Genomic DNA, 22,875 nt, shown 5'->3' on the forward strand with positions numbered 1-22,875 from the left:
TAATTGAGGAAGAAATTGAAAAACGGGTCTTGGTACATGTACCCTGTAGTCTTATTCTCAGAAATAAGCGGTCAGGGCGGGCCTCCTCTGCGATGGCCGCCACCAGCGTCCCGGTCGTGGTGCCTGACCGTGTCCTGCAGGGGAGCCTCGACCCCCACCTCTAGTTAGTTCTGAAATGCTAGGTGTGCAGGTGAGCGTCAGCACGGTTGCAGCCAGAAGAAGAGACCCAGAGGCCCAGTGATGCTGTACCTGCCAGCACCTGGCTGAAGGTTCAGGGTGCAGGCGTGGCCTCGCAGCCGAGGCCCCCTCCGAAATCGGCCGCGGGAGCAGCTCTTCATCCCATCCTAACCTGGACGCTTGCCCCTGAGCGCCACCCGCCCCAGCGTGGGAGCCCGTGCTGGTCTCTGCGCCCCCCGTGAGCGTGCTCGGTTCCCGGCCCTGCCTGGCTCCCCCCGGGATGCTTCCCCTGAGGCCAGCACCGTCGCATGCGGCACACGTTTTGGCAGGTTTTAGGTCGCAAAAGGTGCCTTTTATTTCTGCCTCTCACTGTTTCTTATGTGGTTGGTAACCTGGAAAGGGAAACTGCCAGGGAGTCCGGGTGCCTTACAGAAACGCCCTGGAGGCCTGGGAAGACCACGAGAGGCTTAGAATGGGCATGAGAGTGTCCTCTAGGACTCCTAAGCTTTTCGGTCAGGAAGAGCTACCGCCCTACCTGCTCCCCCCGATTCAGACTGTCTCATCCCCCTGGCGGTCAGCAGCGGCCTCCTCCCTCCTTGTCTGCTTCCGTGAAGCTGTCTGCGGTCACAGCCCAGCAGCTGTGCCTAACCCACGGCCCAGGTCCTTCTTCCTCCTTTAACGCACACCTTCTGGAAAGTTCTGCTGAGAGCAGGAGTGGAGTGGATGTGGATCAGCCCAGGCAGTGACTGCGCCAGGCCCGAAACGTGGACACACCACCTCCCTGCATCCGCCCACCCAGGCAGCAATAGAAGTACAGCCCTGCCTTTCTCTCAGAGGCCGGGTGACCCGTGCGAATCCCTAACCTCCACTGTGTGAGGGGTGGTGATCGTGCTCACTGGCATTAATTGAGATCCAGTTTTAAATGCCTCATACTTAGATCGGTACATAGGAGGTTTTCAGAAAGTACTAACAGCTGTTATTATCCTGGCAAAACACTCGCATTACGAGACAAAGGGTGGTACGCTATACGATGAAAAAGAGCCGTGCCACAGAGGTTGGTTTTGTTTACATTTTCTAGCAAATGGGGCTTTGTAGCCTCAACACCGTTGGGTGTTGCTATATAAGTCACGCTAAAAGGATAAAATTGCGTGAAGGGGTGTGCACAGGCCAAAGCGCGACGTGGACACCCACGAGGGGCGGGGACACGCGCCGGACTCCTCAGCCGCGACGGGACCGAGAGCCTGGCGCTCCGGTGTATTTAACCTCGCCACCCGCTGTGGGCCTCGAGTCCCGGCCCCCGGAATTCCCGGCACACAGGCTCCTTGACAGCGGTCAGCCGTCTACTCGGGTGTGTCTCAGTAGCCCAGAGCCGTCGGGCGTATGGCAAGGTTGCTGACAGTCGCGCCTACGCCGACCCAGGACCTGCCCCAGACATCGAGAGACCAGCGGAGGGAAGCAGCGGAGCGCGGGGAAGCCGTGAACGGCCAGACAGCGTCTTTGGTGGGAGCCCCTGAGAACAAGCTAGAGGGGCGCCTGACGCCACTTCCACATCCCAGCTGTTGGCGGGGGGATTGAGCAAGATGCAGCTCCGGCTTTGGAGGTCTCGGCTTCCTCTTCATCCCCTGGGACAAAGGGGTCACTTGGTAAACGACAGCTCGGGACAAACACCATTTGTGTTTCTTCTACTCAGCAGCTAACGCCACTCAGCTTGTGAACCTGAGTAGATGGTCTTGAGAAACGATCTGTGTTTAACTTTTGCAGTCTTGCTCCATTGAGTGAGATACTGGACATGTATTGAGTGCCTGCCACGCGTCAGTCACTGTGATGGACACTGAAGACACAGTAGTGACCTGAAGACATCGGGTGCCACTGGGACGCCAAGATAAGGGGAGGCTAGGCTTTCCCACGCCAGGGGCTGCCCGTGAAACTTGAGTTGTGAGGCCAGTGCTGTCCACAGCTGCTCTGCGATGCTCTGCCGTCCCCACGACAGCCGCACCTTCAGGACAGTTGAATCGTCACGCTCACAGGAGGACCACCCACCCAGGGATACATACAGGAGGCAGAGCAACTCTCCATGAGAGCAGGACAGTAGTTGGTCTGCTTTTCAGGTGTCCCGCATTCCTCCTTTAGAAGGGAAAAAAGGTGGAAATGATGAGCGACGCCAGCAGCGTGACGGTCACAGTGACAGGACTGTGACATAGATGGAACCCAGCGTGGCATCAGCATGAGGATGAGCCATTCCTCTGATGGTGCGAGGAAGATGGGACTGAAATAATCAAGCTTCCAAAGTAGAGTGTCATCATCACTGTGTCGTTCCTAAATTGCTCTCTAGAGAAAGCCTGACGGTCAGTTACTGAAAAAGAGGCACCAAGTTAGCTAAAGAGTGTGGAGGCGTCCGTCCAGTGGGCCCTGCTCTGGGCCGTCGTGCCGTGGCGCACGCTGACGAGCGACTTCGTGTCATCAGATCCCATTTCAGTTCCCCTCTGCCTTTTTGTCCATCTTTCCCTCTACAGAGTGAAAGTAGCAGCAGTAGCAACATCTCCACCATGTTGGTGACACACGATTACACGGCAGTGAAGGAGGATGAGATAAACGTCTATCAAGGAGAGGTCGTTCAGATTCTGGCCAGCAATCAACAGAACATGTTTCTGGTGTTCCGAGCCGCCACTGACCAGTGCCCCGCAGCCGAGGGCTGGATTCCGGGCTTCGTCCTGGGGCACACCAGCGCAGTCATCGTGGAGAACCCCGACGGGACTCTCAAGTGAGTGCCCGGCGGGGCAGCCGTGGCGGGGCGGGGGGCAGGCGGCGCTGAGCACGGACGAGGCACAGAGGCCCTGGGAGGGTGAAGCCCATTGAGAGAAAGCAGTGCTGTGGTCTGTTGAGCCAGGTCATCTCTATACACAATGTGGAACCCCGCAGTGAAGGTGGGGCGCGTTCCATCTCTCAGACCTGTTCTGATGGGTTCTTTCAATAACCTGCCTTTGTACACACATAGCTTTTTTAAGCCGCTAGACAGAGCATCACGGTATTTTAGTTCCCAGAGGTCTTGGGTGAGGGGTGAGGACTTTCCAAGGGCCCCTGACTCGTAGCGGGCACGCTGAGGGTGCATCACTGAAGATCCTCGTCCCGGGAGCTTCAGCTAAAGATCCGTGTGGTGCCACTGCCGACGTGCCTTGTGTATATTAGGTGACTTTAGTCAAGTAACTTGAAACCAATTTCGCCGCGTTAAACATTACTTTAAAGAAAACTGAGTTCAGGGGCTGGTTTCAAACTCCACCCTTCGCTGAATCTCTCTGGCTGTAGGAGGCGCCAGCCAGGTGGCTTCTGGCAGTGGAAGTATTGCAAAACTGTGATTTTTAAGCTTCCAGAGGCTTCAACACAAAAGACCAGACTCAAAGGCACAGGCGGTGGTCATGTTCCTCTCCAGGCATGGCAGTACCCCTGGCTGGTCTGCAGCCCAGCCTGGCGAGCCTTCCAGCACCACCCCAAACCTCTGGGCTAAGCACCTATACCCCATGGGGAGTCCAGGCTTGGAGTTCAGGCTACAAAGAGCCCATCTTCCTTGACAGTCCCTTGTCCTGTTTCTCCTTGATACACAGAGATATTTTATTCTAGTACATTGTTCAAGAATCCCATTTTATACTTTGTTTCCTCAAAAATATTCTTAGGCCCTGTATTAGGGTTCTCCAGAGAAACAGAACCAGTAGGGTGTATGTGTGGTCAGCGGGTGGTTATTGTAACCACGCAGTTGTGGAGACTGGTGAGTCCAGACCTGCACTGTGGGCCAGCAGGCTGGGGGCCCAGGAGAGCCAGTGGTGCAGGTAAAGTCTGAAGGTATTCTGCTGGAGAATTCCCTCATGCTCTCCCTGAGTCTTTTTTTGTTCAACTCAGGCCTTCAACTGATTGGATGAGGCCCACCACGCTATGGAGGGCAGTCTGCTTCACTCTACCAGTTGAAATGTTAATCTCATCTGGAAACACCCAGAATGATGTTTGACCAAATATTTAGGTCCAGTCAAGTTATACGTAAAATTAACCATGACAGACACCTTTATATTTAATCCTTAAAATTTGATTTAAGAAACTTGGCTTTTATCTCTGGTCATTGAGAATCGCAGAAAAGTTTTCCTTTGCTGAGATCCCTGTTCCTAAAGGAATCTCAGTCACCCTATATCCGTGTAAATTGGACAGTCTGCTTTTCTCTGATGCTTTCAGGAATTGTTTGCTGAGCGCCAGGAAAGCGTAATACTAACAATGTGTTGTGGTCCCCCTAGGAAGTCAACATCTTGGCACACAGCACTCCGTTTAAGGAAAAAATCTGAGAAAAAAGATAAAGACGGCAAACGGGAAGGCAAGTTAGAGAACGGTTATCGGAAGTCTCGGGAAGGACTCAGCAACAAGGTATCTGTGAAGGTGAGCAAGGGTGTCTCCAGGAGCCTGTGCTCCTCAGGGAGCACGCAGGGCTGGTGCCGGCCCAGGAGGAGCCGTCGCGGACCTGGCACCCAGCCTTGCCTGGCAGCAACCCACCTCTCTCCGCCCTTTGAGCAGACCTGCAGGGCTTTGTAGGGTGCTCTCACGGGCAGTGTGGCGCAGGTATGCATACGTATTCTGAGGAGCCGGGTATACGGGTAAACCCCTGAGCGGGCGCATGTGTAGCTTGCAAAGAAGGCTGCTGGAGTCCCAGAGCGAGCAGACACTAGGACCTCAGAAGCAGACGGAGCACAGAGCAGCTGTGGCTCAGACCACAAGGGAAGCGACTAGACGCCAAGATGCAGGTTCACTGCTGCAGCAGATTCCCTCGGCGGGTGCTTCAGTCCACTTTACTTCTGTAATCAGATTGCCTTAAACCTGTGCAGGTTTTGCCTGGGGAGAAAGGAAATATCTCTTGAGGGGAGCTCGAGGCCCCTGAGTCAGGGCCCTGGCCATTCTGCAGAAGTGGGTGGTTCGGGGATCTGCTGGACTCAGCCCACAGGATGAGTAAAAGGGACTTCTCTGAGTGTAAGCAGCATTTGTGCGTTTGTGGGTAGGAAGAAGAATCTCTCCTACGCCTGTGTGCCACGAAGCCTTCCAGTGCATTCGAAGGCAGTCGGAACGTGGTCGGTTCTGATTGATACGCAGGCAAACCAAGTCGTGTTTCCTTTCATCTTTCAACTGTAGCCCTAGCGTAGAAGCAGCGTATCTTAGAGTAGCTCACGTATCTGGTTAATAGCTGTGCGCTTTTTCCATTTCAGCTTCTCAATCCCAACTACATCTATGACGGTGAGTTCTGTTCTTTTTCTTGTAGACTTTAGAGGGTAGGTCTACGGGGCATTTCAGGACACTCGAGTGTAGCCTGTGGACGTGGGTTTTCTGTGGAGCTCTGGGCCTGGGCAGCATCTCCTTCATTTGTTGGGGGAGGTTGGTGGGCACAAGAGGGGGCGCTGGGTGACCAGCGTTACTGACTCCTTTCTCGCGCAGTTCCCCCAGAATTCGTCATTCCCTTGAGCGAGGTCACGTGTGAGACAGGGGAGACCGTTGTTCTTAGATGTCGGGTCTGTGGCCGCCCCAAGGCCTCGGTCACCTGGAAGGGCCCTGAACACAACACCTTGAACAGCGATGGTCACTACAGCATCTCCTACAGGTGAGGGAAGCCCCCTCGGGGGTCAGTTTCACAGGCAGTGAGCATGACCTTGTTCCACTGGGACTGACGCGGCCGATTGCCTGAGTCACCTCTGGCCCTGGAACGTCTCCCGTGAAGGAAGGTGTCATACCTGGGTGTGCAGCTAGGATTGAAATCCCACTTGAAATTGCCCGTCAGCATTTGAGCTCCTCATTTCCTGTGACCCCAAAGGAGAGAGGTCGGGGGGCTGGCGGCGGGGAGAGCTGAGCCTTTCTGAATGCCGTGTGCCCTCCTCTGTGGCAGTGACTTGGGAGAGGCCGCTCTGAAGATCGTTGGTGTGACCACCGAGGACGACGGCATCTACACATGCATCGCAGTGAACGACATGGGGTCAGCCTCGTCTTCAGCCAGTCTGAGGGTTCTAGGTAAGCTGCACCCCGAGCCCCACACACTCTCGATGTGGCCTGAGGTACGTGACAAGTCACTCGGAGGCTGCAGGGAGCAGGCCAGTCTCTGGGACACCTGGGCGGGTGCCCTCGGACAGGGGAGGCGCACGGTGAGGGCTTCCGCCCACGGCCACTGAGCGTGTGAGTGTCTGGTCCAGCCTCCAGGTGGGAGCAGGGCAGCCTGTACTCCTAGTGTTCAAAACACATTCTCGTCTCCAGCTTCTCACTTGTCCGATTGTTCAGTTGGTGCTTTAGTTCTAAGAGAAGCTCCTCTCCGTCAGTCTCACGTAGAATAGAATGGAAAGAAAGGAAAGATGGGAGTGTGGGTGAGCCCCGAGCAGGCTCTGTACCCGTCCTAGACCGTAACAGCCCTTCCAGAGGGTGTGTCCTCCCAGCCCTTCCATGAGCGCAGGGCGACCCTGGTGGGACTAAAGCCCTTGCTCCCTCCATGCCCAGCAAGGTCTGATCTCTCTCCTCAGCTAAACTCTGAGCTGCTGGCAGCAGAACTCATATCTTAGGCCTTTTAGAATTTCCTGTAGAGGCGCCTGACGTATGTACATGCTTAGTGAGCAACACATGCTGGCTGGTTTCCAGCTCCCATTTCCCAGGAGGCCAGCTGTGCCAGCTCTGCGGCCCAGGGCTGCTGAGGTTTCTCCTGGGTCCTCCAGCTGCACCAGGCATAGGATGCAGCCTCCTAGAATGACAGTTAAAGAACTAAAATAAGTTAAGTAAATTAAACAAAACCAATTTTTTAAGACTATGGTAAGTAAATAAATAAAAGGACTAAAAGATGAATTGAGTCCAGGAGTGCCCTGTGTGTAGACAGTAAACAGAATTGTCTTTAGAAGTTTATATGCTGTGTATCTTAATCCCATATATTTTAACCTCATAAGTTAAAGAAGGGAAGGGTTCTGGTTTTGGATCACAGCGCAGGAAAGGAAGATAATTTTGAATTTGACAGTAGAGAATCACCAATGTCCTAATTTTTAAAAGATGTCACAAAAAGTATACAGGTGATTTTTTTTTTTTTTTTTTTTAACAAATCACTGGTGAAAGCAAGGAGCTTAGGGAGACATAAGGCTGTTCCTAGGAATGATCTTACGGAAGTGCAAATGGGAAAATAATGGAAAAGCAAGTGTGTGTTTATTTCTGTCACATAAATCCATCTTTGTCTCATACGAAGTCCCAGCGCAGTGTGGATTTTATACTTCCGGTGCGTCTCCATTTCCACGAGCCTCCGTTCAGACGCTCAGCAGCCCGGGCAGCTGCCACATTGGACAGCGCAGGGCTCTAGTCTCCTTCCCCAAGAGGCGCCCCGTACACCAGGCTCAGGGAGATGCTGCCTTTCTTGCAGGTCCAGGCAGTGATGGCGTCATGGTGACCTGGAAAGACGACTTTGACTGCTTCTACAGCGAGGTGGCTGAGCTCGGCAGGTATGGTGGGAAACCCGCAGCCCCTCCCGAGATCGCAGAGTCAGAGACACAGCTCTGTAGGAGCCCACAGAGAAAGTTCAGTGGCGGACTTTGCCAGCAGTGGGAAGTTAGATGTATTACGTCCGAAGTGTAAGCGGTAATTGCCTGTTGGTATTAAACGCTGAGGAAGAGAGGAGGAGATTGCCAGTGCAGGTTCCAGGAGAGAATCAAGGCTTCGTACCGGGAGCCGTCCGGTGACGTGATGAGTCCGCTTCTGCTCCGTGCCCAGGCAGCGCTGGCTATGCCCCGTTCTCGGGAGGATCCAGGGACGAGTCACTCACACCCCTTCTCGTGGCACGTGATTCTCCTCTGGAGCCCAGTTGAGAGGGGCTGCATGTGTCCTTCAGGTCTCGGCTGTGCCTGGAGATTAGGGTCCCCCTGCGTGGACCAAGAGGGGCTTCGACAGAGAGGGGCTGTTCCTCTCTGGACGGCAGCCAGGGCTCAGGCGGTGGCCCAGCGGCGCCCTCGGTCACCCTGCTCCTTCTGAGGCGGCACGGCACTCGGCCACACCTCATGTCGCGTCCCGTAGGGCAAGAAGAAGGTCAGAAGCATGACAGCTGAGCTTGTCCCCGTTATAAAGCTTTCCGAGGACCGCCCCCCCGCCGGCAGCAGCAGTCTCGTACACGCCGGTGGCCGTTCCTGGGTCCGCGGGCCCCAGGGATCCGTGCACACGCCTGTGTGGACCAGCCCGAAGTGCCTGTCAGTCATGTGTCGCCACACGAGGCTCAGCCCTGCTGTCCAGAGCCGCAGAGATGTATCACTTTGTGCCACGTGCCACTGACCGGACAGTTACTCTCTTGGTCCCTCCTGGGCTCGGTCAGCTGGCACCCCCATGCCTCGCCCGCGTGTCTGTGGCCTCTGTCCACATAGACGTTCACCCTGGGCCTCCTCGTGTGATGGCAGTCGCAGCCCGGGAGAGCAGAAGCAGAGGCTGCCGCCTCTCAGGGCCCAGCTTCAGAAATTAACAACCACACTTTGTCCACATTCTGTGGACGCAAACAGCCACCCGCCAGCCCAGATTCAAGGGAGGAGAAAGAGACTCCGCCTGTCCGTGGGAGGAGGGGCAAAGCAGTGTGCCCACCTTCCTCCCCGCAGTCTGCATTCCCCAGCCCCCAAATCTCATCCCACCGTGGCAGCCGGCTCATGCTTGAGGTCCAGGATCTTGTTATCCGGATCCAGTCGAGGTGCAGCCCAGGCTTCCTGGGTGCGGTTCGCTGGGTGCAGCTCCGGAGACCACAAACTAGAGATGAGTTACCAGCCCCCCGACTCACGTCCTGCAGCGGCAAGGCAGACACGGTGATGACAGTAGACGCTCCCGTCCGAAGTGGGGGGCGTGGGGTGCCCAGGAGCCACCTAGTAGTCCGTTCCAAGCTTCTTCACGCGACGAGGTTTCCACGAGAGCAAGGTGGAAGCCGCCTGGTACATGGCACGATGTCACTGCTGCTCCATTCAGCGGCGGCAGGAAGTCACGTGGCTTAGCCAGACGGAGCCCGCCACTGGGAGGGGAGGAGACAGGACAGGCACAGGCACGGGAAGGCTTCCTTGGGGCCGTCGCGCGGCTGCAGCCCCTCCGCTGGCGGCCGGGGAGAGCAGGGCCACCAGCTGGGGAGGCTGCCTGGGTTCAAAGAGTCTTTTCTCCGTGACACACTCAGAGTCCTCTGAAAATGACCTTCTCCACCTATCTTCCAGGGGCAGATTCTCCGTCGTTAAGAAATGCGATCAGAAAGGCACCAAACGAGCCGTGGCCACTAAGTTTGTGAACAAGAAGTTGATGAAGCGCGACCAGGTCACCCACGAGCTTGGAATCCTGCAGAACCTCCAGCACCCGCTGCTGGTTGGCCTCCTCGACACCTTCGAGACCTCCACCAGCTACGTCCTGGTTCTGGAAATGTGCGTACACGCCAGCTGCCTCTCCTCTTTCTAGCGCTCGGCCTCGACTCCACGTGGTCTTGCTGTTCATTCTCTGAGAAGTATAGAAATCAGGGTGTTAGGATTCACAGAACTTCTATAAAAGCACGTCTGCTCTCAGAGACCACAGTTCTAGAGCTTTCCAGCAATGCTAGAGGGAAGTACAGCTGCCTGACGAGGAAGCACAAACCTAGCATCCAAATGCTCCCCCCCCCCCAGGCTCCCTCGGGGGTCTCAGCCAACCTGGAGATGCCCCCTGGTTCCCAAAGGTCCCGAGAGGCCAGGCCTCTGCGGACCACGGCCCTGCTCGTGCTCTCAGGCTGACCTGGTCCCACGTGTCTGCCCAGCTGGGCGAGCCCGGCTGGTGGGCGCCTGCAGTGGGCCGGCTGAGACCTGCTCACGTCTGGTGCTTCAGCATGCAGCTCTGCCCCGGGGCCCGTCCTGCCCCTCCAAGGGTGATTAGAATGGGAGCGTAGCTGCACCCTCTGGAGGGGGGTGGCTCCCCCCAGGGCAGCCCGCTGGTCCCCGTGGTACTTACCGGGCCCTGTGTGCCATCTCAGGAAACATTTGCGTCGTTTAAAGGTAAAGTGTGAGAGCTCTGACCCAAGAGCAGGGGGCCTCAGCCTGGGGACATTTTGCCCCCCAGGGGACATTTGGCAAAGTCTGCAGACGTTTTGCTGGTCACAGCTCACCACCCCGCAAGGCTCAGGGCGGCCGTGCAACAGAGGACCATTGTCCCAAAGTATCAGTAACACCAGGTTGAGAAGCCCTGCCCTTAGAACATTCTGGTCTCTCTGAGACACCTCGTCATGTAGCTTTGTTGAATTTCCTAGTCCTCCTTTTCAGGGGGAGTCATTTCATACATTTCCTTGGATTCCTGAGTCCGTTTCCATCGGCCGGAGCGCCATCTTTTGTACCATTTCCTAGTTCTTTTTTTTTTTTTTTGGCGGTACGCGGGCCTCTCACTGTTGTGGCCTCTCCCGCTGCGGAGCACAGGCTCCGGCCGCGCAGGCTCAGCGGCCACGACTCACGGGACCAGCCGCTCCGCGGCATGTGGGATCTTCCCGGACCGGGGCACGAACCCGTGTCCCCTGCATCAGCAGGCGGACTCTCAACCACTGCGCCACCAGGGAAGCCCCATTTCCTAGTTCTTGACACGTTGTTGGGAAGAGTGGGCCTGGCAGGAGGGCCAGCCGTGGAGCCGCACGGGGCGTGGTCACAGGGACCGTGAGCTCCTCGCTCGCGGGCACTCCCTTGAGGCCCCGCACCCGCCATCCCATTGGTCACATCCGTAAAGACTTTGGAAGTGCGGCCGCATCACAGCCTTCACGGGTGCAGCTGCTGCAGGGCCCTCGGCGCCAGGTCGAGCCTCAGCCTCGCTCCCTGCCGACCCCGGGCAGGGAATGTTTCGAGGGTGTCCCCGCCCAGGGCTCCCGCTGGAGCACCTCTGTGGGCCTGTCCAGCCCTCTCTCTGGCCTAGCAAGCCTCCCAGATGGCGGAGGGAGCAGGAAAGGCCTCCGCCCTCCCCAGCCGACCCCAAGGCTGGCCATCGTGTGCGAAGGGCAGGTCGGCGGACCTGGGGCTCATTTCTCAACCTTGGCTCCCGTGGACGCTCAGCGACTTGAAGGATCGTTATGGGGCTAAAACGACGTCCAGGCAGAGGCCTGGCCCCTGTGGGCCCTCAGTACCGGGGAAGGTGCTTTCTGGCTCTAGAAGCTTGGTGACTAAAAGCCTCTGCTCGTCTTCCCCAGGGAGTTTCAACAAGAAAGAGAGGCCTAGAGTCCTTGTCAGAAATCTCCTGCAAGACCTGGGTTTCTGGTTTACGTTTTCAGTGCATCCAGCTGTCATTTCTTTTCACTGGAAACTAAATGGTTTGGTCTCATCATTGCTGTTAACAGGGTTAATGTTTGTAACAGACTACTTCCTACCGAAGTTCCCTTGACTGCTCGACATTACCAGACAGGTGGCTGATCTTTCCATAAATTTCTGTTTTGCAAAGAGGGCAGCCTAGCCCAGTGTTCAGGGAGGCCGGGGCCAGACCACCTCCTTGCAAGTCTAGCCTTCCCTTATGAGCTGTGTGACCTTGGGAAAGTTACATACCTTCTCTGTGCTTCCGTTTCCTCATCTGTAAAAGGGGGACCATAAAACACTCTTCCCAGAGAGTTGTCGTGAGGATTAAGTGAGTTGATAGAAAGCACTTAGTCCCTGGCACAGGGCTGCTCTGTATAGGTGTTTTTTAAATGTTAAAAGCAATTTCACAGTAGGAAGACTTTGAGTCCAACGTGAAGCCCTCACTGTGTTGTCTGTGTCTTAACGTTCTCTCGTTCAGCCGTCACATGACCCATTTTCCAGACGACGAGACTAAGGCTTGGGGAGGTGGTCTCACATTATCCCCTCCTCCAGCAGCCTGCTGGGGGCGGGGTTGGGGAGCCTGGGTGCCCCCATCTCTGCCTCCCAGTTCCCTCTGTGGGTCCAGATGCTGTGTTCCCCACTTGTGCCTCCACAGTGAGCTTAAAAAGAAATCGCCCCTTGATCCCGTCCTGCCTCCAGGTAGAGGCGTGATCCCCAAAAGCTGACAGAACAGTGACAGCGGGGCACGGAGGTGATGCGTATATCGCAGGAGACAGGTCTGAAGTGACCAACCCGCACCGTAACGCGCATTCCTCCCTCTGCAGGGCTGACCAGGGACGGCTCCTGGAATGTGTGGTGCGATGGGGAAACCTCACGGAGGGGAAGATCAGGGCATATCTGGGGGAGGTTCTGGAAGCCGTCCGTTACCTTCACAACTGCAGGATAGCACACCTGGACCTAAAGGTGAGTGGGGCCCCGGGGACGGGAAAGCTGAGGGACCCCAGCGCGGCCATGCGGGATGCAGAGCCCACTCTCGGCCTGTCCTCTGAAGCCAGGCCAGGAGCCCGCGGGGACTGGGGACCAACACAAGGGGTGGGAGATGGGAGCAGTGATTTCTAATCTGTTTTTAAATGTTGGATATACACAAACAATAAAGTACCAGGTAAACGTGTGAGCTCTTCAGACATTTCTTGCGATTTCAGGGGGTTCCTGTGAGTGTCGCTGGGTCGGGGTGGGGCTGGAGCAGGGTGACGGAGGCGGGAGGCGGAGGGGCGCTGCTGCCACCGCCGGGAGGGAAGTGAATCCCCGGCTTCACTCACCGGCACAGTTTAACACAGCAGCTGCGCGTGACAGTTGCGGAGAAGTCAGGGCAGCTTCTCTGGGTTGCCTCTGTGTCCTCCTCCCGAGGGCTTTGTCCTGTTTCGCACGTGGACTGTCGGCGCCAGTCGACCTCGTAGATTCCTGGTGAGCCTTGCACCTCAGCTTGAGATTGGGGTTGCAGGAGTGGATGACGGTTGTCTTGTCCTGTCTCCTAGCCCGAAAACGTCCTAGTGGATCAGAGTTTAGCCAAGCCAACCATCAAACTAGCTGACTTTGGAGATGCTGTCCAACTCAACACGACCTACCACATCCACCAGTTACTGGGGAACCCCGAATTCGCAGCCCCCGAAATCATCCTGGGGAACCCGGTCTCCCTGACCTCGGACACGTGGAGTGTTGGAGTGCTGGCCTATGTGCTTCTCAGCGGCGTGTCCCCCTTCCTGGACGACAGCGTGGAAGAGACCTGCCTGAACATTTGCCGGCTAGACTTTAGTTTCCCAGATGACTACTTCCAAGGAGTGAGCCAGAGGGCCAAGGACTTCGTGTGTTTCCTCCTGCACGAGGACCCTGCCAAGCGTCCCTCGGCTGCGCTGGCCCTCCAGGAGCAGTGGCTGCAGTCGGGCCACGGCCATGGCCACGGCAAAGGCGCGGGCGTCCTCGACACGTCCAGACTGACCTCCTTCATTGAGCGGCGCAAACACCAGAACGATGTTCGACCGATTCGTAGCATTAAAAACTTCTTACAGAGCAGGCTTTTGCCTAGAGTTTGACCTATCTTGAAGTCCTTTCTCATTCTCTTTCACCTGCCAATCAGCTGTTCATTTGAATTTTGAAGAGAAACACAAACCAACATAACTGATCAGCTGCCGTACGTTCATCGTGTGAAATTGCATTCCGAGTGAGCTGTGCTCGGCAGTGCCTGGGACTCGGGCTGCAAGCTGTGCTGGGGTGGAGGACCTTCTCGAACACTCTGCGGGGGCGGAGACAGCATTGCTGTGTCACAGTCTTTTATTCAGGTTTCTGCAAAAAAAATAAAAAGAAACTTTTTTAAACGAACATGAGTAGAATTTTGCAAATTTAACATTTTCCAGGATTTCTTCAAGGAAGCGAAATGCCTATGTTCAACCACTGGTGTTAACGAACAAAACAGAGATACTGGACACCTCTGGGGAAGACCCCGGCCCCAGCGGCGGCCGTCTCCGTGGCCTCGTCCAGCTCGGGGTCCACCTGGCTCTGAGCTTTTCCAGCTGCCTGGTCTGTGTGCCTCTGGCCCCTACGCCAGACTAGGCTTCTGAAACGTGCATTCAACCTCAAACTTTTGCATAAATATAGAATGAATCGTTTTGCTCTGATGAAATGTAGGCCTTACTTGTATATAAGACTGGTCCTGCCTTCGGTCTGTCCTTCCCCCCCCCCCCCCCCGCTCCCCGCCTCCTGCCCGGAGCTTCCTTTGGGGGTCCGAGGGGTCTGCCCACCCACCGAGGACATCAGGTTGGCTCCTGCCCCTCTGCCCCTCCCCACACGTCCCACCCCCAAGCCGTCAGTCAGATTGTTGAGCAGTATACAGTCAGATGAAAATACTGTAAATGCACTCATTGGGGTTTTTTTGGTTTTATTTCATATCATGTGCAATGTTGTGGCTTTAACATTTTATGCAACTATTTATGAAGACCTCTGTTGTACCTGTAATAAATATATAGAAAAAGCACATACTTCGTACGGTGAGCTTTATGGTTTTGTGCGTGTGTCAGGGGGGGTGGGAGGGGGGATCTTTGCCCTGTGCCATCGGTTCAGAGAGACTTAACTCTTCGTGAAATTTGTCAGTTTTGAGGACTGTAAAAAGTGATTTCATACTCTGAATATAAAACTGGATAATAGGGTAATGTTTTAAATTTTATTATGCTATTATTCAGAATGCCAAAGTATTATTTTTTTTTCTCCCAAAATCAGTCTGGACATTTCCTACTTTTTAGACTTTTTGACATTCAACTTTCGGTACAAAAATTGGCTGGATTTTGAGCTTTTGGTAAGAAATAAAAGCCAATCAAGCAGTAGCCACCTTGAGGCTGGCATTGGCGTCTGTGGCACTGTGGCAGAATTCACGCTGGTGTGGGAGGCCCTCAACAGAAGACGCTGCGTTTCTGGGCACGCTTGAATTTTTCTGGATGTCTTTTTATCCTCGTTGTGTGAAATACACTAAAAAAAAAAAAAAGCCCGCTTCCCAAGCCAGCCAGACACCTGGGTCTTCAGCCATGAACTGGCGTAGTTGAGCTTTGCAGCTTCCAATGTATTTTATTTATTCTTTTGTTGGGTTTTTGTTTGTTTCTTGTAAAATTGTACAGAAACTTTTTAAAAGAAATTGGATTCAAAACTGGATGTGTATTCGTAACCTCACAACTTTTATTTGTGTATTGTTTCTTTTATTATTTCAGTTAAATTTTTACATTATTTTGCATGTATATTTCTTTGTACAGAGACCTTACATGTTTACACAGTATGATGTGATGTAAATATTTTATTTTGCCATCAGTTATTTTAAAAAATTAAACATATTTGCCTGATTTCTGTGTTAGGCCTTTTATTCAAGTTGGTCACTATTGAATCAAAAAGCGAGATCAATGAGGGAGAGACTGAAGGAGAGGCCTCCGGTGGGTCAGGGGAGGGGCGTGGGGAGGAGAATATTCTGGATTGGGAATCCACTGCAGGCCACCAGAAACGGGAGTCGGTCATACCCCTGCAGACTGGTGCACAGCCCAGACTCAGAAGGTATTACAGAGACGCTGCACTGGTCCTGGTTGGAATAACTAAGGTGCCCCCGGTTCTTGATGAACGCATAATCAGAGCAAGGGGAAAAGCGGTTGCAACTTGGCCACAGAAAAGCAAAATTAATGCTGTTCAGATGGCTTAAAGCACATGAAACACTAGGTTCCAGCACCTGCATTAGGAACAATCCCAAGAACCCACACCTGCGAAGACCCCGCCCCCCAGTGGTGGCTTCTGCCTGCTTCTGACATTAGCTCATCTTTCCTGCTGAACACTACCATCTCTCTGGTTTTGATTCCTTTTTGCTTTCTTTTTGGACTTGTTCCCCCTGGGATCATGACTCTTTGCTCAGCACACTATAAAGGCTCTATTTTTCATCTGTTTGATCCTGAAGTTAAGACAAGTGTGAGAGGATGACATTTGTGCTAAGACCCCAAGTCCGGGCATGGGAAGCTCGCTCCCCCTGAGGTGTGTGCTTCCTCCCGGGTGCCAGGACAGCGGTGGTCGGTGGGCCCTGGAGGGACGGAAATGCAGGGTCAGTCCTAATACGCCGCAGCAGCTCGGCGTCAGGCCCCAGAGGGAGTCCTGTGGCCACCACGTGGCACACCTCAGCAGCAGGAGGGAGGCAAGGGTCTGCTTTTTAATCGGACACTTGTTGAAGGAAGTAGTTATGTCTGCAGGTTAGCAAAGCATCCCACGAGTGAAAAGTGTCCTGTCATGATCACTACCTAGATTTCTCAAATAGCAAAATATTATTCTGCATGTTACTCTCTCTCGCTCGCTCGTTCTCTCTCTCTCTCTCTCTCTCTCTCTCTCTCTATATATATATATATATATATGTATATGTATTTTAATCCAGGCATTCTCTTTAGTTCTAAAGGAAAAAGATTACCAGTATTTTTGTGCAATAAATTATGAGTATCATAGCAAGTCATATCCAAAGAATATTAGACCATTGGAGGGAAAGGCCTTTCAACTGTACATCTTTGAGACATAACCGTAGAGACAAAGAATCCGTGGGATTGATAGGTTGCTCTGTGTGTGAGTGTGTGTACATGATTTAACTTACAAAAAATAAAGTACCCAAACCATAAGTAAATAGCTCAATACATTTCTATTCATGTGTTTGTACCTGTGACCATCACCCAAAGCAAAATAGTCCAATATTTCCACCGTCCCCCAGAAGATTCCTCCAGCCCCTTCCCAATAGGTCCCTACCTGCCAGAGCTGATGGCTGTTCTGATTTCTATCACCCATGAATTAGTTTGCCTTTGAACTTCATGTAAGTAGGATCATCTAGTATGTGTTTTTCAAAATCAAGCTAAATTTTTTGTTGAGAGATCACTGTAGTCACATGCAGTTGTATGAAATGTACCCTTCACCGAGATTTCCCCAGTGATAACATCTTGAAAACTCTTAACACTGTGTCACAACCAGGATTTTGACGTCAGTGCAGTCAAGGTGCAGGGCATCCCATCGCCACCAGGATCCCTCCTGTTGCCTTTTTCTAGCCACACTCACCTCCCTTCTGCCTTTAACCCCTGCCAACCACTGATCCATTCTCCATTTCCATATCTTGTCATTTCCATAATCTTACATGAATGGAGTCATATACTACATAACCTGAGATGGATTTTCTCACTGAGTGTAATTCTCTGGAAATTCACCCAGGTTGTTGTGGGTATCGAGTTTTCCTTTTTATTTACCAAGTAGTATTCCACAGTGTGGATGTACCATAGTTTGTTTAACCATTCACCCATTGAAGGGCATCTGAATTTTTTCCAGCTTTTAGCTGTCACAAGTAAAGCTTCTATGAACATATGTACAGATTTTCATGTGAACATACGTCGTCATTTCTCTGGCATAAATGTCAGACAATTGGCAGATCGTATGGTAGTTGCATATTTCATTTTTGAAGGTTTGCTAAAATGTTTTCCAGACTCTACCATTTTACATCCTCACCAGCAATGCATGAGTAATCCAGTGTCTTCAGATCTCTCCCAGCATTTGGTGTTGTCGCTGTTTTGGCCAGGGGTAGAGGGGGCATTCTGACAAGTGCATAGTGACATGTTATTGTGGTCTTAATTTGTGTTTCCCCAATGGCTAGTGATGTTAAACATTTTCCATGTGCTTAATTGCTATCTGTTTATCCTCGTCTGTGAAATGTCTCTTCGTGTCCTTTGCCCATTTTCTCATTGGAGTCTTTGGCTTTTTATTGTTGAGTTTTGAGAGTTCTTCATATATTCTAGATACTAGTCCTTTGTCAGAGATGTGATTCACAAATATTTTCTCCCACTCTGTAGTGTGTCTTTCAGTTTTCCAAACAGGATCTTTCATAGAGAAAAATATTTTAATTTGATGGAGTCCTACTCATCAGTTCTTTCTTTTCTGGATCAAGCTTCTTGGTATTGAGTCTAAGAACTCTTTACCTAGCCCTACATTGAAGCTTTTTCTCCCAAGTTTTTTGTTTTTTCTAAATGTTTTTAAGTTTTACATTTAAGTCCATGATCCATTTTGAGTTAATCTTTGTATAAGGTATGAAATATAAGTTGAGGGGTTTTTGTTGGGTTTTTTTTGTTTGTTTTCTTGCTTTTGTTTTGCAGATGGATGTCGAGTTGTTCTAGCACTGTTTGTTGAAAAGGCTACCCTTCTTTGATTTTGTTAAAAATCAATTGGGCCCATTTATGTAGGTCTATCTCTGGGTTCTCTTTTCTGTTCCACTGATCTAATTACCTGTCCCTCCACTGAAACCACACAGTTTTGATGAATGTTGCTATTCAGTAAGTCTTGAAATCAGGTAGACTGTACTGCTCCCACCACTTTATTCTTCTTTTTCAAAATTGTTTTAACTATTCTAGTTCCTTTGCCTTTCCATATAAATTTTAGGATACTCTTGTTTTTATCTACAAAATATCTTGCTGGAGGTTTTATAGAAATTGCGTTAAACCTGTATATCAATTTGGGAAGAATTGACATCTTTACTATGTTGAGTCTTCCAATCCATGAATACACTGTAGCTCTAAATTTATTTAGATTTTCTTTGATTTCTGTCATCAGCATTTTGTAGTTTTAAAATTTCTTGTATATGTTTCATTAGAATTATACCTAAGTATTTCTCTTTTTTAAGCAATTATAAATATTGTATTTTTTCTTTTGCTGTCCATGAATTCATTGCTACTATTCAAAATACAATTAATTTTTTAATGTTTATCTTTTATTCTACATATTTGCTAAACTCACTGGTTCTAGGTGTTTTTGTAGATTTCTTAGGATTTTCTACATAATGATGTCACCTGCAAATAGAGAACAGTTTTATTTCTTCTGTTCCAATTTGTATGCCTTTTATTTCTTTTTCTTTCCTTATTTCACTAGCTACAACTTCTAATATTATGTTGAATACAAGTAGTGAGAGCAGACATCCTTGTCTTGTTCCTCATCTTAAGTGGAAAAGCATTCCATCCTTCACCATGAAATACAATGTAAGCTATAGATTTTTATACATACTCTTTACCAAGGTGAGGATGTTCTCCTCTACCCCTGTTTTTCTGAGAGTTTTTATCATGAATGGGTGTTGAATAGTGCCAGATTTTTTCTATATCAATAGATATGATCATGTAATTTGTCTTCTTTAGCCTATTAATATGGTGCATTATACTGACTGATTTTTTGAATATTGAGCCGACCTTGCATCCTTGGAATGAACCCAACTAAGTCATGGTGTATCATTCTTTCTATGTTTCTGAATTGTATTTACTAATATTTTATTAAGGATTTTTATGTCTATATTCATAAGGAATAGTGATCCATAATTAAAAAAAGTAGGAGCGACTACATTAATATCAGATGAAGTGGGTATCAGCTTCATAAAATGAATTGAGCTTCATAAAATGAATTGAGAAGTGTTATCTCCTCTTCTGTTTCCTGGAAGAGATTGTATAAAATTGGCGTTAATTCTTTAAATGTTTGGGAGACTTCTCTAGTGGAACCATGTGGCCTGGAGATTTCTTTATGTGAAATTTTTGCTTTAATGAATGCACTTTCCTTAATTGTTATAGTTATTCAAATGATCTATTTCATATTGAGTGAATTGTGATAGTTTGTACTTTTCAAATTGATCTATGTCATGTCTAGTTATTCAATTATTGATAGAAGAATGTTGAAGTCTCCAACTATAATTATGGATTTTTCTGTTTCCTCTTTCATGTCTATCTGGGTTTGCCTCATACATATTTTGCAGCTCTGTTCTTTGACACACACATACTTGGGATAACTATGTCTCCTTGGTAGGTTAACCCTTGTATCACTATGTAATATATTCCATTCTTCTCTCTAGTAATTTCCTTTGCTCTGATACCCACTTCATCTGATATTAATGTAGTCGCTCCTACTTTTTTTAAACTAATGTTTGCATCATATATCTTTTCCATCCTTTAACTGTTAACATACCTATATCGTTATATACGAGTAGATTTCTTACAGACAACATACAATTGGATCATGCTTTTTAATCCACACTGCCCATTTCTTTTAGTTGGTGTATTTAGATTATTTACATTTAATGTAATTATTGGTAAAAGTAAGGCTTAAGCCTGCACTTTTATTTTTGGGTTTATTGTTCTTTTCTCTGGTTTCCATATCTTTTCTTTTGCCTGCCTTCCTGTGGGTTGCTTGAGCACTTTTAGAATTCCATTTTGATTCATCTCTACTGATTTCTTTGTATCACTTTAGTGGTTTCTCTAGGTATTATATATCCATAACTCATCACAGCCTACCGGTGTCACCATTTTACCACTTTTTGTGACACTTCCATCCCTTTTTGTCACATTATCCTCTCCAGTTTATAACTATTGTAAATATCTCCTCTATTCAGAACACATCACACAATGTTAGAACTTTGCTTCAACCATCAAACATAATTAAAAGGGCTAAAATGTACTCTGTTTACTCATATTTTTGCTCTTTCCATCATTCTTTCTTCCTTCCAGATATTCCAGGGTTTCTTCCTTTATCCTTCCCTTTCTACTTAGAGAACTAAATTAAACCATTCTTTTAGGGTAACATAAAATATGCCGGCAACATGTTCCCTTAACTTTCCTTCATCTGAAAATGCCAGGATTTACCCTTTCACTCCTGATATTTTTCCTGGACGTGGAATTCTGGGCTGACAGGTCTTTTCTTTCAGCACTTAGAAAATGGGCCACTTCCTTTGGGCCTTCATGACTTCTGATGAGAAATCTACTGTCATCCAAATTTTTTCTCTTACAAGTAAGATGTTTTTCTCTCACTTTCAAGATTTCTTTGTTTTTAATTTTTGCAAGTTTGCCCATGATGTGTCTTAGTGTGGATTTATTTGTGTTTTTTCTGCCTGAGATTCATTCAGGTTCTTGAATCTGTAGGTTTGTATCTTTTGCCAAATTTCAGACATTTTTTCCAGTAGTTTTAGAGCCCTGCCTTCTTTCTTCTCTCCTTCAAAGACTTCAGTCACATGAGTATGTAGACATTTTTGACTTGGTCTCATAGGTCTCTGAGGCAGTGTTCTTCCCCTCCCACCTCCCCAAGCTGTTTTCTCTTTGTTGTTCAGATGGGGTAACTTCTATTTTTCTATCGGCCAGTACACTGAGTCTTGCCTCTCTCCACCCATACACTCCTATGTTGAACCCATACACTGAGTTTATTTTGGCTGTTGTATTTCTGTGTTCTAAAATTTCATTCGGTTTTTCTTTATATCTTCTATTTGTTCACTGAGACTTTTGATCTTTTCATTTACTTCAAGCACGTTTGTAATTGTTCCCTGAAGGGTTTTTATCGTGGCTGCTTCCAAACTTTTGTCAGATAATTCTAACACCCCTGGCATCTCATGATTGGTGTCTATTGCTTATCTTTTTTCATGCAAGTTGAGATTTTCCTGGTTGGTATCATGAACGATCTGCACTTGAAATGGAGACATTGTAGGTATTATGAGGTTGTGAGACTCTGAATCTCAGCTAAACCTTCTGATTTAGCTGGCTTTCTCTGACACCTTTCCAGCAGGGGGAGGGGGCTGGGTGCTGTCTCATTAATGGTGAACAGGGTTCTGGGTTCCACGAGGCCTCCTCAGACACCATGGGGAAGATACAAGTCCTGACCCTGCACTAGGCCTCCTCTGACACCACCCCAGTGGGGAAGCGAAGGGGTCTTGTGATCACTTGGTGGGATGGGAGCGGAAGGGTAGGCTCCCCACAGAATTCCCACTGCTAAAAGGAGTTGGGGGATCTTGTTACTGCCCTTAGGGGATGTAGGTCCCAGCTCCCTATTTGGCCTCCTCTAACACCACCTTGGCTGGGGGCAGGGGGTCCCCCTTGTAACCTGACAAGGGTGGGGATCTAGGCTCCCCCTGCATAGTCTTTGCTGCTGGGTGGGAGTGATGGCCAGTGTCTTCTGTAGTGTCTGGCTGAGTGAAAAAGTTATTGCCTGAAAGTTTTGGTCTTGCAAGGCTGCCCCTTCCCTGGTCCTTTGTCTAGAGAGAGCAGGGCTGTGTTTGGACCTTCGCTGACTGCATCTGTTGGCATTTCTGAATTGCAGACTTCTTCTGCTCTCAGACTGGGATATCCGAGGCAAAAAGAAAGCCAGAGAACCGAGCTGGGTTCTTAGCTTTGAGCTCCCTCACTGCTCTGCTTTCTGCCCTTCGCCTTGCAGAGTCTTCTTAAGTTTGTTTTATGTAAAGTGTCCAGGGTTTTCATTGTACTTAGTTGGCGAGAATAGGAAAAGTATATCAAGCCCAGCTTCCCAGAAACGGAAGTCCAGAATCAGTGCTTCTCTTTTTATTTGTTAATTTTAAGATCATGTCTCCTGTTTTAAGATTATGTGACCTTGGTCTCCTGAGAGCTACAAAAACAACTGCATAATCTTCTTCTCAAAAGCGACCAATTTTATCAATTATAAAAGGGGGGAACTACACAACCAGGAACGGTCAGAATTTAAGTTCGTTGCACGTTTTACTGTCTGTGCCTTTTGCTGACTCATTTCTTGTTGAAGCCGTATTTAACTACCAACACTGCGATTCTGCTCCTATGCCACGATAACCAGGCAGAATACCTAGGCAAGGATAACTGACGAGGATGGTAAGTAACGGCCAGGCTGCTGAGAGCCAGTGGCCTGGACAGGAAGAGGTGGGCCCGGGACAGGACCGGAGGGCCTGCAGAGAATGCGTGGCCAGTCCTGGTCTCTAGAAACATCTGGAGGGAGAGAAGGGAAGAGCATTGCCTCCAGTATCTTCTAGAAGGGGACATGCGATGAATTGTCCAACAGAAGTTCTGAAGGAGCAGAAAAGAGCAGGGTTTCCAGACTGGCCTCAGGTTGG

The 22,875-nt window shown here is 49.9% G+C and overlaps 1 protein-coding gene across 4 annotated transcripts in view; it reads left to right on the forward strand.

The window, feature by feature from the left end:
• Positions 1-15,334, forward strand: part of TRIO (trio Rho guanine nucleotide exchange factor) — a 363,915-nt gene extending 348,581 nt beyond the window's left edge. For all 4 annotated transcript variants that reach the window (XM_027125334.1, XM_027125333.1, XM_027125336.1 and 1 more), the window contains exons 49-57: positions 2,691-2,938; positions 4,452-4,590; positions 5,409-5,436; positions 5,635-5,797; positions 6,080-6,201; positions 7,577-7,655; positions 9,384-9,584; positions 12,278-12,416; positions 12,989-15,334. In XM_027125334.1, the coding sequence (XP_026981135.1) occupies positions 2,691-2,938; positions 4,452-4,590; positions 5,409-5,436; positions 5,635-5,797; positions 6,080-6,201; positions 7,577-7,655; positions 9,384-9,584; positions 12,278-12,416; positions 12,989-13,543 (1,674 nt within the window). In that variant the 3' untranslated portion in view covers positions 13,544-15,334. The remainder of the gene's footprint in view (positions 1-2,690; positions 2,939-4,451; positions 4,591-5,408; positions 5,437-5,634; positions 5,798-6,079; positions 6,202-7,576; positions 7,656-9,383; positions 9,585-12,277; positions 12,417-12,988) is intronic.
• The last annotated feature ends 7,541 nt before the right edge of the window (positions 15,335-22,875 follow it).

The sequence above is a fragment of the Aethalodelphis obliquidens genome, unplaced genomic scaffold, assembly GCF_003676395.1.
Source record: "Aethalodelphis obliquidens isolate GAN/ISIS:26980383/991018 unplaced genomic scaffold, ASM367639v1 scaffold29, whole genome shotgun sequence".
In the NCBI taxonomy this organism is placed as follows: domain Eukaryota; kingdom Metazoa; phylum Chordata; class Mammalia; order Artiodactyla; family Delphinidae; genus Aethalodelphis; species Aethalodelphis obliquidens.